The 14318-nt window shown below is 51.3% G+C and overlaps 1 protein-coding gene across 1 annotated transcript in view; it reads left to right on the forward strand.

The window, feature by feature from the left end:
• Tub (tubby bipartite transcription factor) overlaps window positions 1–14318 on the forward strand; it is a 23580-nt gene continuing 9262 nt past the window's right edge. Inside the window, exons 1-5 of the mRNA NM_021885.4 lie at window positions 1–259; window positions 9638–9689; window positions 9988–10150; window positions 11731–11874; window positions 13611–13778. Of these exons, the coding sequence (NP_068685.1) occupies window positions 222–259; window positions 9638–9689; window positions 9988–10150; window positions 11731–11874; window positions 13611–13778 (565 nt within the window). The 5' untranslated portion in view covers window positions 1–221. The remainder of the gene's footprint in view (window positions 260–9637; window positions 9690–9987; window positions 10151–11730; window positions 11875–13610; window positions 13779–14318) is intronic.

A 14318-nucleotide genomic window follows, 5' to 3' on the forward strand; every position in this document is an offset into this window, starting at 1 on the left:
GCACTCCCGCCGCCTCTCCCGAGCGCTGCACCGCGCACAGACAACCGTTCTGGGAGCCCGCGGCCGGGGCCCTGGCGTGCAGAGAGGGCCTCGGCGGGGCCCAGCGGTCGGGCCGGGGAGGATGCGGCCCGGGGCGGCCCGAGAGTTGAGCAGGGTCCCCGCGCCAGCCCCGAGCGGTCCCGGCCACCGGAGCCGCAGCCGCCGCCCCGCCCCCGGGAGACATGACTTCCAAGCCGCATTCCGACTGGATTCCTTACAGGTACGCGGGCCCGGCTTCCCCGGCTCCAGGGCATGTTCGGACCCCCATTCCAACGCTGAGGGCGGGGAGGAGGACGGGAGCGCGCAGCCAGGGCACCCACCATCCTCCGAGTCGGGATGCAGCGTCGGTCGGGGCCATCTGGCCTGGAGGCAGGGTACTGCTCCCTCAGTCTCCTTTCCAACACCGGGAGCGCGGGTTGGAGGTGCCGGGCTTTTCCATCCCAACTTTGAGGGCCTCAAAGCCACCTGCCCTTTTCCACCCTTCTCAACACCCAAAGCTTCTTAAAAGATCTCTAGCCTTGTTGAGTCGGGTGGCACATGGAGAAAGGAACTGCTGTGAGCCAGCCGCCCCCTAGGCCCAGCACCCAGGACATGCGTCTGGATAGCTTGTGCGCACACATCCCTGCATCTTCACGCTTGCACACAAACAGAGCATCTGCGCGCTGGGCCAAATATGTCCCTGCTGTTCAGTTCATATCCCCAAAGCATGGATTTGCTGAGATGGTTAGAACCCAGGCCACATGGCAGCTTACATGTACCCATATATCTCAGTAGACCTTAATTTGGGGGCTGCACAGGTGCATACATTCAAATCTGTGCGTATAGGAATACACCGTATTACCTACTCATAAGTACTATTCAGTACCTTTCAGAGATGCTTGTTAGTGGAACTAGCTCACAATTCAGAGAATTGCTCTCACACACGCTCACGTGCACTCAAGAGCATTGACCAACCTCCTGTTCCTGGATACTTGGTTGGGCAGACCTAAGAGAGACTCGGGTTTTCTTGTGTGGGTGGTGGGGGAGGGGTGGTCTCCAGCCTCACACAGGTGCAGGCCTTTCTCCATCCACTACTCAATTCTATTACCAGGGAAAAGAGCTCATTGCCATAGCAGCGCCACATCCGTGGCCACTCATTGGCTCTCTAGTTGCCATGGGCTACCGGGCTGTCTCTAAAGCCTCCTGAAGAGGCATGTGTGTAAAAAGGGAGCTGGACTGCTAAGACCCACTTTTTATTGCTGACCCAGGTGCACATTTGTTGGTTTGCAGAATCAGACACTCAGGACCCACATAGCCCATGAAGGAAAGTGATCCTGACAGAGTCCTTCCAAAGAGTCGGTCCAGACAGAACCCCAATTAGAAACCAGCTCGAACTGCCTGAAGCTTGTTAAAAGCGGGTCTTTCTACCAACAGGCACCTGTCATAGGCCTGGGAATTCAGCGATTTTTTCTCGAGAATAATTATTGCCTCTGAGCTCAGCCTCTGTGGGGGCTTTTTGAGTTATTTTCTGTCTTACCACCAACACACACAGAGACACATGTAGACAGAGAGTCATACACAGGCTCCTGCAGACATGTGAGCCCACACCTCAGTCTCACATGGATAAGGGAGAAACCTCCAATTGGGAACTGGGGCCTGAGTTGTACTAACTCAGAAGACTATGTGCCCTTGACATATATCCAGGATGAGGGTGCAGATAGTGCTGAGGCCATTCTGGTATTTTCTTGACTCATGTGCAGCCTTACAGAGTATCTCTGACCATTTGTCTGCCAGCAGAGGTGGAAGGCAGTGCCTATGGACTGAACAGACAATAGTGCTGTGGAAGTATCTTCAAGGAGATCAGTTGTTGGGTAGTGGCCAGCCACAGGCTACACTGTGACTGTGGCAATAATGCTGTGCTTAGGTTTTGCAAAATGGAAGGCTTGGCTGGTTATGGTTCAAGACTGATTCTACCAGGGACCCAAGGACTAAAGCAACTTGCAAAGCTTGTAGAGAAAAAAAAAAAAATCTACCTCAAGCTAAGAGGGTTTAGTCTGCGCCTAGGAAAAGAGACCTCTGGGAGATAGGATTATCTCTGAGAACTCTATTGCAAGTGCCCAGGGCATTGATATCCTGAAATGGGTGATTGGCACTCAACCCAGCCTAAGCCTAACCATCCCCCATTCTCCCTCCCACACTCAGCTGAAAGCACAGAATCCTGCCACCCTGGAAGCCTAGCCCTGAAGGCAGCTTGGCACCCTGTGGCCCACCCTGCTTCCTCTCTCCCTTCCTGTCACCTGCCTTCTTGTTCTGTGCAGTGGGGAGAGTGGGTATTCAGCTGGGGGTGGGCTGCCATCAGGAGGAGCCTCCTCTGCCCTGTTCAGTCTTTCTGAGCATGCGCAGAGCCTGGAAAAGCACTGGGTTTGGGAATAGACTTCCTAGTAGGGAAGACCTGTGCTGAGAGGCGATCCAAATGGCCCTTTGCATCACTAGGCTGTGGATTGCAGGCAAAGCCACAGGTCTGTCTGGTGGCAGAAAACTGGGACAGAAGACAAAGCACAGTTCTTGGCAGCTAGGCAGGGGGCAGCATGCATACACGTGCTTTGCCTAGTGTGAGGTTTTCCCTAATGCCACAGCACTTCAGACTGGAATGTGGTGTATGGGGGAGAGAGACTGACTTGTTAGCGCTTCTGAAAGGCTCTCTCTCTCTGTCTCTGTCTGTCTGTCTGTCTGTCTGTCTCTCTCTCTCTCTCTCTCTCTCTCTCTCTCTCTCTTGCATCCTGCATTCCCTTGGCTCAGCTCATTTTCCTCAAAGCAGTGATAGTTGGTGCTAATCTTCTTAGGGGTAATTTTGGCTCAGTTTCTAATGATCATGGATTAAGCTCACATTCTGACTTAAAAGGGAGCCATTCCATTTATAAAGATCAACAACTAGAGTCATTTTTTCCCATCTCCTGTTACCTGTATTCTTGAAGAGTATTAGATGCCTGTAATGTTTGACTCTGCAGCTTTTTTATAAGTTGTAGGTGGGTGGAGTTCCAAGGAAGGACTGTAGCTTCAGGCCTGTTATAGGCCTGTGCAGTTGGTGGTTGTTTATTTGCATGTGTGTGTGTGTGTGTGTGTGTGTGTGTGTGTACGCCTGTGTAAATTTATGTGTACCACATGGAAGCCCATGGAAGCAAGGAGAGGGCAAGAGGTCCCATGGAACTAGAGTTACAGGCAGGTGTAAATTTGCCATGTGGGTGCTGGGAACTGAACTCAGGTTCTCTGCAAGAGGAATAAGCACTTTTAAATGCAGAGCCTTTCCTTAACACCCATTCTCAGTGTTCTTGCCTGCAGTGCCCAGGGTTTTCTTCACCAAATCATGAACTCCTTGTGAGCAGGCACCTCATGTGACATCTAGCTGAACCTCCAGCACTACCCAGCATAGAGAAAATGCTACCTCTATAAATCAAAGTGCTGTCAAACTTCAGACAACTTTTAGGAATTCCTGGACTTCCTGGTCCCATCACAGTGAGGCCTCCTGAACCCCTGAAAGGTACAGTTCCCACCCTAGAGAATCTCAGGCTGCATGGGCTCCCCAGGCCCTTACAGTTTCTTTGTGTGTGTATGTATGTATGTATGTATGTATGTATGTATGTATTCCTGCCAAGCATCTTCCATCAGCCAGTTGTGAATGGAAAGCGCTTCCTTGTGTTGAGTCTAAGCAAGACTTTGGGTTTCCCGCCCTTTTGGATCTTGTTAGACCCCACCCCCACCCCCCACGTCCACACACACCTTCAGTTCTGCTGCCAGGCTTAACCTCAGGCGTCTATTTTTGACAATCTCAAGCAATTCCTTCTGGAAACTAGTTTTTTATTCTTTAAAGATTACCAGCTGTGGTTACAAAAAGTCATTTGCATGGCTGATTATTAGAGAACCCTATGGTACTTGCCTCAAAGAACAAAATTGTTATGTCCCCCCAGTAGTTCTGAATTAGCAAGCCAAGGCCAAGGCCACCAGTAGCTTTAATTTACCTACTGTGCTTAGGAACCCCTGGCCGGAAAGGTGCTGCCGATGGCTCATCCTCGGACTTGAGAGCTCCTCTCCATTTATGGAAGTGCCCCCATTTCCAGCCATGTGCCACGCAGCTGCTAGGCAGTGGGAGCTACAGATATGCACTTCCCTCATTCTGGCATTCGGCACAGACTTGCAGCCTCATACTCAGGGCTGCTTGTCCTTAGAGCCCCTTGCTCTGGTTCCTGGGTTCCGAGCAGCTTCTGCTGCTGAGGGAAGGAAGGATGTAGACAGAAAGGGTTTACAGGTTGTAAAGCAGACGTGGATACAGATGGCTGAGTCTTGTCTCTACATTGCCCTGTGCCTGTGCCTCTGATAGTAACAGTGGATTAGCTGGAGATTACAAAGTGGAATGTATCCCCAGGTGAGTCAGTCTCTGGATGGTCATTTCTTCAGTCTCTACTCCACACTTTGTCTCTGTAACTCCTTCCGTGGGTGTTTTGTTCCTCCTTCTAAGAAGGTTCGAAGTATCCACACTTTGGTCTTCCTTCTCCTTGAGTGGTTTGTGAATTGTATCTTGGGTATTCTGAGCTTCTGGGGTAATATCCACTTATCAGTGAGTGCATATCATCTGTGTGCACCTGGGAATCCATCCCATATATAATCATCAAACCCAGACACTATTGTGGATGCCAACAAGTGCTTGCTGACAGGAGCCTGATATAGCTGTCTCCTGAGAGGCTCTGCCAGTGCCTGACAAATAGAGAAGTGGATGCTCACAGCCATCCATTGGCCTGAGCACAGGGTCCCCAATGAAGGAGCTAGAGAAAGGACCCAAGGAGCTGAATGGGGTTTGCAGCCCCATAGGAGGAACAACAATATGAACTAACCAGTACCCCCAGAGCTCTCGGGGACTAAACCACCAACCAAAGAAAACACATGGTGGGACTCACAGCTCCAGCTGCATATGTAGCAAAGAATGGCTTAGTCGGTCATCAATGGGAAGAGTAGGCCTTGGTCCTGTGAAGGCTCTATGCTCCAGTATGGGGGAATGCCAGGGCCAGGAAGTGGGAGTGGGTGGGTTGGTGAGCAGGAGGAGGGGGAAGTGGATGGTGGTTTTCCATAGGGGAAACCAGGAACCGGGATAATATTTGAAATGTAAATAAAGAAAATATCCAATTAAAAAAAAAAAGAAAGGGAAAATAACAAAGCCAAAGTGGAATGTAAAATGTAGAGAAGGATGGAAACAGGTTTCCTAAAAACAGTGGTCTGGTCATACTGGGCTTTCCCAGCCTACAGTAGAAGTCCCTAGACTGATTCCCTCCAGCGGTGTAAATGGCTGTAGATAGCTTGACTCTATGGGAGTTGAAGTTACAGCCTTTTTGACCCTGGCATAGAGCAGCTAAACTGGGGGGATTCTGAAGACTGGAGCCACGACTGGAACATTCCTTGGCCTTCTAGGTCTGGCTGCCAGTAGGAGGTGACCATAATGAAGGAGCCGCCAGGGTCAGCTGGGAGACCCATCCATCAGTGTCCTGTCTCCATCTGAGCCTCCTGGCGGGGCTGCAGCTGGCAGCCTGGGCTTGGCAGTGATTCCATAATTGGAACCAGCGTCATTAAAAAGCCATTAATGTCTCCTTGAATGGTTATCATTTAGTGCAGCCTAGAATGGTGCCCATCAGAGAGGCAGGCCTGGGAGGTGTTGTGAGAAAGACACACCCCAGGAATGGAGCCTCAGGGGAGCCAGAGAGGCAGGGCTGGATGGGTGGAGGCAGGGAGGGAGCCTTGGTTCTGCTCCCCCTTGAGACAACCGTCATTATTGTCACTGTTCCTCAGTACAAGCTGCTGTGCTGGGGATTCTTTTGTTATTCACCAGGGAGCTTGTCTGTGCCCATGTGCTTTGTCCTTACTAGAATACCCTTCCAATGCAAGCTTGTCACTGCCCTATGACTGTGATCGCCCAGTATCCACACAGCTCTCCTATACATCTGGCTTTCTCTGTGTTATGTGGATGGGCTATTATAGGACCTCCTCCAAGCATCCTGCTGGACCTAGAGGGGGCCATTCCTTGAAGCCACCCCACCCCACCCCCGTGCCGTGCGCCATTCCTTTTGAACATACCCGCCACCACTGAGTAAAGTGCTGGGTAGCTCTCTGGGCCCATCTGTATTCCCTGTGACTTCTAGAATCTCTCAGACCCTGTTCCCTTGTGCTCACCTTTCTCTGAAAGCCATAGTTAAGTTCCTCCTTATGGATGTGAGGAGAAAGACCACCAACCAAATCATGACCAAATTAGTTCAAGTTTTATTCATGTACACAGGCTCTCTCTCCCTAAGGCAGGGTTCAAGAGATCCGAATTGGATGAAGGGAAGAGAAGATTTTTATAGCTCAGTAGTAGGGATTTCCAAATAGGGGATTCGGCAGGCAAATCAGTGGGGAATCACAGAAGCAAAACATAAGCATAACCAGGTGGTCCTAACAGCCTTCTGTAACAAAGGCATGGTGGTAATAGTGAGGCGGTCATAACAACCTCTTGAAACAAAGGCATTTGTAGTTAAGGTTACAGGTGGGGCCTAGCCCAATCCTTGAGAAACACATTTCATCATAAACAGGAGTGAACCTAGTTTGTCTTTAATATAAGATGGCTTATCAGCCCAAGATGGAGGCAGGCTAGTTTATCACTACCTGTATCTTATCTGCTAGCCAATGGTACTAAAACCTATGGCTCAGTGTCCCTCTTCCCAACCAGGAAATGTGGAAGACAGTGGGAAAGGAAGGACCGTGCTCGTGGAAAACAGCCTCTGACCCCAGACACAACTGTATGGAAAGTCCAGGGCTGTGTGACAGTTCCTGTGACAGGAAAACACCTCCCCGTGTGGCACCAGGCAGTGAGGTCACCACTTCCAGAAACATCTTTTGTTACCAAGCTGCCTCGGGAGCCTCTCTTTCAGGAGATGGCTTTGCTGATGTGCGTCTTACTTTTCCTAGATGTCCCTAGACATTTTCATTGGCACCGAGGAAGGCATGTTCTTTGGTATGCTTAGCCGAGACCAACACCTGGAATGATACCAGGTGGCTGCCTCTGACCCCAACACTGTGCTTGGAAAGAATGTAGCCTGTGACTTCTAGTAAAAGGTAAATATCCTCTCCCTCTGGCACAGAGGTGAATACTGACCTGTGGAGATCACACAGGGACTTCTGAGGCCAGGTTGCCAGCACACAGATGCAAGGATCAGAGGCTGCCAGGCCCAACCAGAGCATCTCTGGATTTCAGACCCTTCAGCTCCTGCCAACAGGGATCACTGGATAGAGCGGGCATTTCTCACCCGTATTCTAGAAGCAGAGTGTGTGCTGCTATGGGCCTTGGTCTGGTCAGTGAGGCTTGGGTATCAGTTGCCGGGAGGGCTCTGTCCTTGTGCCACTGATGTAAGTAGTAGAGTGGTAGGCAGCTGTGGCCTCCCAGGTCTTTTGAGACTCTTGGTGTCTTGATTTCCTGACACCTCTGCTCTTTCTAGAGACCCAAGAGACTTAGGTTTCTAGAAGTGCTACAACTCAGGGTCAGTGTGCCTTCCATGGCAAGTTCGGCCACAACAAAGTTTTAGGCAGCTTGTAGAGGCCTTGGGTCCTGGTAATGCATCTAGGAGCACCAGATACAGCCGTGCTCTTGGGCAGGCAGGCTCTCTGGGGAAGACTGGGGCTTAGAGGCTTGTCTGTGAGCTGTCCTCTCCTGTCTTCTAGAAGCTGGGGGGTTGGTAAATGAGGCCATTTTGTACACAGTCCTACAAAACAGTTGGGGCTCCTCAAAGATCAATACAGAGGTGCTAAGAGAAGGCCTTCTACCCAGGTGTCATGTATTTGGGAGAGCCATCAGGTAAAATGGTGCATAGTAGTCCTGGGTGACCAGAAAGGTGAGTGGCAGTGGGTGGACTGGCTCCACAAGTAGTTAAGGGACATGTCAGTTCAGCTGTCAGAAGGCAAGCAGGGCTTCACCTCAATTTTGGAGTAATTTTGACCTTGTCTTTTGCCATTTGTCTTAGTTAGGGTTTCCATTGCTATGAAGAGACACCATGACCAAGGCAACTCTTATAAAGGACAACATTTAACTGTGGCTGGCTTACAGGTTCAGAAGTTCAGCCCATTGTCATACCAGCAGGCATGGCGCTGGAGTAGCTGAGAGTTCTACTTCTTGTTCAGAAGGCAATGAGGAGAAGACTGTCTTCCAGGCAGCTAGGGGGAGGGTCTCAAAGCCTACCTCCACAGTGACACACTTCCTCCAACAAGGCCACACCCACTCCAACAAGACCACACCTAACAGTGCTACTTCCTGGCCAAAGGATATTCAAACCATCCACACATATACCGTACTCGCCTTTACACAAGCAAGCCTACTTCTTAACACAGGTGTCTGCACACTCTTGTGCACATACATGGAAGCCACTCATACACTTCCTTACAGCCCCCCTCAAACCCTATGCACTCATGCCTACTTGAGCTTGTCGCCATCTGCTGGGTCTGGTTCAGCTAGTCTCCAGCATATAACTATGAGGAGCAGCCTGGGGCTTCTGGAACTCTGGGTCTCAGGTTCCACCGCCACCTCCTGGCAACATCTTGAGTTGGCATTTCATAGAATTTGGGCTTGAGGTGTCTTGAACTAGCAAGAAAGCTAAGTGGTTTAAACTACCAGTTCCCTGTTACGTATTCTGCCTTCTTTAAGCGTCGGGGACAGCCTGTGTGAAAAGAGGCTGCCTGACCTGGGACTGGTAAGACTCAAGGGTCTGATGCCCTTGGTACAACCTCTGCTGTGCCAGTGGCCAGGCTAATAGTCATCTGCTGGGCTGTGCATTGTGTCTGCCCGGCCTGGTCCTGGGGGAAACTGGTTGGTATTTTAACCTCTCCAAATGAGGATGCTATGTACAGAGGCTGTGTCAGTATATCCCTTAATCTTGCCTGGGAACCAGAAACTTACAATAGGGAGATGATCTGCCCCCAGAAGACCCAGCTTTTCCCCAAAAGGGTTGAAAGGTAGAAGAATCAGATGTGATGACGGTAGTGAACTGGCAGAAACAAGTCCTGGCATGAAGGCTGGCCTTCTTGGGATTGGTTAGTAGTGAGTGGTGCCCCTGCTTAGGCTCCTCTGGTTGTCACTTAGGCCTGGCCCTGCTCAGGGATCTGAAGGGGTTTCATCCTGTTCTTATCCGGGGCCAGGCTGGCTCGGAAGTTCTCAGGGTAATGGAGGAGAAGAAGCTTCTATCAGGGCAGAAAGATGGCTTGGCTTTTTGTTTTCTGTTGTTTTTGTTGTTTTGTTTTAAGACAGGGTGTCAGGTAGTCCAGGCTGACCTTGAACTCCAGTCCTCCTGCCTTAGTCTTCCTAGGGCTGGGCTTATAGGAGTACTGCACCACACCCAGCCCAGGGTCTTCTGCTCACTAGACAAGTGCTCTACCACTGAATGACACCCCTCCCTTCTTATCTTGAATTAGCTCCTAGATGGCAGCCTCTGTTTTTCTCCCTTTACCACATGAATTCACTGGGAACCATGGTAGAGTTTAAAAGATGGGGCTGGGTTCTGAACCACCTCCTGGAGTCTTACTGGGCAGCCCTGAATCCTTTGTTCTCCCTCTGCAGTGTCCTAGATGATGAGGGCAGCAACCTGAGGCAGCAGAAGCTCGACCGGCAGGTAAGTGAGGCTGATCGCTGTCTGATTGGGTAGAGAATAAGCCCTCTTCTCCTTTACCTGGTTTGTGTTATATTAACCCTACCCCAGTCCTTGCCTCTTCTGCCAGGCTGACAGCTAGTCAGAAGATGCCAATAACATGAGTCCTGACCCAGACAGGGTGGGCTAGAGACCCTAATACAACTCCTGGAACCCAGCCTGGTGATCAGGGTGCTCCTCTTGGCCCCTCTGTGGGAACCCCTTCCTCCTAGAGGAGGTAGTGGGCCAGTCCACCTGTGTGCCTACCCTGTGCCTCTTGTAGCGGGCCCTGTTGGAACAGAAGCAGAAGAAGAAGCGCCAAGAGCCCTTGATGGTACAGGCCAATGCAGATGGACGGCCCCGGAGTCGGCGAGCCCGGCAGTCAGAGGAGCAAGCCCCCCTGGTGGAGTCCTACCTCAGCAGCAGTGGCAGCACCAGCTACCAAGGTACACTCTCTGTCTGCCCCAGAGACAGCCAGCCTAGGGAATCCCCTGCATGGGTTACCATATCCTGGGGGTCAGGATGCTAGGGGGACTGGGAGTGGGCGGAGCTTAGGGATTCATCCTGTAGGGTTTGCCCTGATTGAGTGTTGTACCTGGTTCAGGCCAAGTGAGACATCCTCAGCCTTGCAATCCTGCTTATGTTCAGAATGCCACCTCCTGAGCCAGGTGGTTACAGTGATGGATTAGGGAGCGCCAAAGTCCAGGTTTCTGACCTGACGCATGTCTCTGAGATCTTGCACCCACCAGCACTCTCTCCTAGGAGCTCCTGGGTCACCTGCCTCCTTCCTCTCTGAGCTCTTGCATCCTCAGAATGTCTAGCTTCTGACCTGTAGGTCGCTGTTTCTGGCTGAGGGCTCCTTCACTTACACGTATACTCACACTTAGTGCCTCAGCAGCACCTAGCCTATGGGAATTTCATCTACCCAGGTGTGGATCTTTTGCACCTGGGTGTCCAGGGTTTTCTTCTTAGGTTTGGTGCCACTATGTTTGTGTGTGAGAGAGAGGGAAGGAGATAGGAGATAGATGGGGTTTGCTGCCCTCTGCTGGCTCTTGGTGTTAACGCAGGGGCTCACTTCCAGAAGAGGTAAGGGTGTGACATCAGAACTGACACTCTCCAGAGACGTTTGACCTGTTGCCAAGCTCTGTGATACACAACCATGAATCTGTGGCTGTGGGTGCTGTGTGAGCATCCAGGTGTGGTCTCTGTTCCCACAGAGCTTCTGGTCTAGGTGGGAGAGAATGTCGGCAGGTGGTTATAATTGTAAACAGGCCATGTGAGGAGAGCAGGGTCCTAGCTCTCGCTGGTGCTTCCAGGAAATCTGAAGTAAGAATCGGTCAGATGGGAAGGACGGTGCAGGCGAGGACTCGTAACATGAAAGGAGTGTGGTTCATACAGGGGACTAGGCCAGCCTGGTGCAGCTGGGTGCAGAGTGGGGCAAGGTTGAGGAAGGAAATGCAGGAAGCCTACCAGGAAGGAGGCTGCTGGTCTTAGGAGCTTTCAGAAACTGTTGATCGATTTTGAGCAGCTTGGGGTCTCACTGTGTGGAGAATGTGGATGGCACCAGCTGCGCCTTTCCTATACTTTCCCGCTGGTGTACCCAGCTCTTTGTTTGACAGAGCCCTTCCTCCCTCACAATGGATCCCATGAGCTCAGCACCCAAGGCCTCAGCAGGCTTTCTAGAGTGCCAAGATGCCTTTCTTGGCTTCAGTCTCTTTCAGAAGATGTGGGCATTGTGTCCTTCCCATCTTTCATGGCACATCCTCATCACACACAAACACACACACACACACACACTCACACACTGTACATGCCCAGGCTCAGAACAGTTGGCAGAACCCAGAGCTTTGGTTCCCAGCTGTCAACTTCAGTGTAGTGCGCAGAGGGCCCACCCTTGTCCGTTGTCTGTTTGCGATGACCGGGTTGATACTGTGGGTGAAGAGCCACACAAGGGCTGAGGTGGGAAGCGGGAGCTCTGATCTCACCAACACCCATTCTTTTCTTTCTTGGGTTCTCTCCTGAGCAGTTCAAGAGGCCGACTCGATTGCCAGTGTACAGCTGGGAGCCACCCGCCCACCAGCACCAGCCTCAGCCAAGAAATCCAAGGGAGCGGCTGCATCTGGGGGCCAGGGTGGAGCCCCTAGGAAGGAGAAGAAGGGAAAGCATAAAGGTTAGTTAGCCTGGCTTCTGCTCACACCTCCCAGAGGCCTGACCTCACTGGGGGGTCAGGGGGAGGGCAGAGCTTATCCTCCTGACTTCAAGGTGGTATAGTGTGAGCAGTCTCATTGAATGTGACCTCAGGGTGCCCATCAGTGGGCCTTGTCTAGTTCATGAGTACCTTGGCTAGTTTGTGGGTGTGGAAGGCCTCGCTAAACTGCCAGGAAGTGAAGTTTAGCTAAGCTATGACTCAGGATCACCCATTTCCTCCCAGCCTACCTTAGCCTGAGCTCTGTCCATCCAGTATCAAGCTAGGACGCTCCCTTTGGCAGAAGTGCTCTGCCCCCCCCCCCCCGCATTTGCTGCCAGTTCTACCTTATGTAGATTTCTCCCAACTTCCGTTCTTGTCCCCAGGACTCTTAAACCCACACACCAGTATGTTTTCTCTGCTCCTCAGTCAAACAGGTCCCCAGAGATCAATGACAGTGATGGTGGCCACTTCCCCAAGTCCTGTTTCCTGGCTACTGTTTCTTCAGTCCTTGTTCATAGCCATTGATTTCTAGGCTACTGTGTCATAGTTGGACAGTGGGGTGTCAGGCAGGATCCTTGGGCTTCGGGAGCTGGCTGTAACACTAAGCAAAGCTCGGCCAGGCAGAGAGGCTGCTACCTATGGGCCAGATCTTGTTTCTGCTACTAAAGCTGTGGCCCCTTGGGCAGGAAATGTAAAGAAGCCAGGCTCTGTAAGATGATGACGGGGCACGTGGAATGGGAGACCATGTGCTCTGGAAGATGACTTTATGTCAGCCACAGTCTTTGAGGGAGGGCCCTATTTTTAATGATGTATGTGAGCATACTGTACGCGTGTGAGTGTGTAAAGAACAGCAGTATGTGTAATGTGTAACTGGCTGTGTCCAGGAAAGACTGCTGCCTTCGATTACACCAGTATGTGTAATGTGTAACTGGCTGTGTCCAGGAAAGACTGCTGCCTTCGATTACACCAGTATGTGTAATGTGTAACTGGTGTGTCCAGGAAAGACTGCTGCCTTCGATTACACCAGTGTGTGTAATGTGTAACTGGCTGTGTCCAGGAAAGACTGCTGCCTTTGATTACACCAGTATGTGTAATGTGTAACTGGTGTGTCCAGGAAAGACTGCTGCCTTCGATTACAGCAGTATGTGTAATGTGTAACTGGTGTGTCCAGGAAAGATTGCTGCCTTCGATTACACCAGTATGTGTAATGTGTAACTGGCTGTGTCCAGGAAAGACTGCTGCCTTCGATTACACCAGTATGTGTAATGTGTAACTGGTGTGTCCAGGAAAGACTGCTGCCTTCGATTACACCAGTGTGTGTAATGTGTAACTGGCTGTGTCCAGGAAAGACTGCTGCCTTCGATTACACCAGTATGTGTAATGTGTAACTGGTGTGTCCAGGAAAGACTGCTGCCTTCGATTACGGTTTGGATCGATCTTGTTTTCCGTCTTCTTCTTTCCAGTGTGCAGTTGATTTTGTAGATAGTTGCTGTCTGTCTTAAGGATGTGGAGTATTTCAACCCCTGGCAGTTATCTGTGGGGAAAGATCGGAGAAGAAAGAAGCCCATGTCTTTTTACAATTTATAATATTAACAGGATGACAGCAGTCATTAGTTTTTACAGAGGGTCCTGTCATCCATCCCTTCCCCTTCATGGTCACCTGAGCATCCAGGCTTTCTTCTCCCTCGGGATGTAACTCAGGAGTATCTGGCCTGCAGGCACCAGCGGGCCAGCAACTCTGGCAGAAGACAAGTCTGAGGCCCAAGGCCCAGTGCAGATCTTGACTGTGGGACAGTCAGACCACGACAAGGATGCGGGAGAGACAGCAGCCGGCGGGGGCGCACAGCCCAGTGGGCAGGACCTCCGTGCCACGATGCAGAGGAAGGGTGAGCCCCGTGGGGGCCCAGCTGGGACCAAAGCTCAGTCCCAGGTTCTCTTCTCCAGGAACACAGCCTCCTTATGTTTGGTCCAGCCCTTCCCTGGATGTGGGGGAGGAGCATTCTTGGAATCAAATGAGAAGTTTGGGGCCATGACCCGTCATAAGGCCAAGTTAAGAGAAAGAAATATGAACAGGGGTAGCCTGCCAGCAGCCTATCCTATCTTTAGCTCCCACGAGGACCAGGTTTACATGCAGATTTCTTTTTCCTTTTGCCCTTTGAAAGGAGTTGTCCGTTTGTCTGATGGGAAGCAGGGCAGGTCCTCCCTGGAAACTCACTGCCCAATTTCTCTGTCATGAACCCTAACCCTAGGGAATCCTGGGTATAGCCTTGCAGGTCCACACCCATTATAAAGAACCTACTAAAAGACTGCTTCATGGGAAAAGAACTGTAAGGCCACTCAGAGGGACATTCAGGGTCAGGCAGGACAGCTGGGACAGGCTCAGGGCAAGCTCGGGGAAGCAGAGTCAGACCCACCCACAGACTGAG

Source organism: Mus musculus, chromosome 7 (genome assembly GCF_000001635.26).
Source record: "Mus musculus strain C57BL/6J chromosome 7, GRCm38.p6 C57BL/6J".
Taxonomy (NCBI): domain Eukaryota; kingdom Metazoa; phylum Chordata; class Mammalia; order Rodentia; family Muridae; genus Mus; species Mus musculus.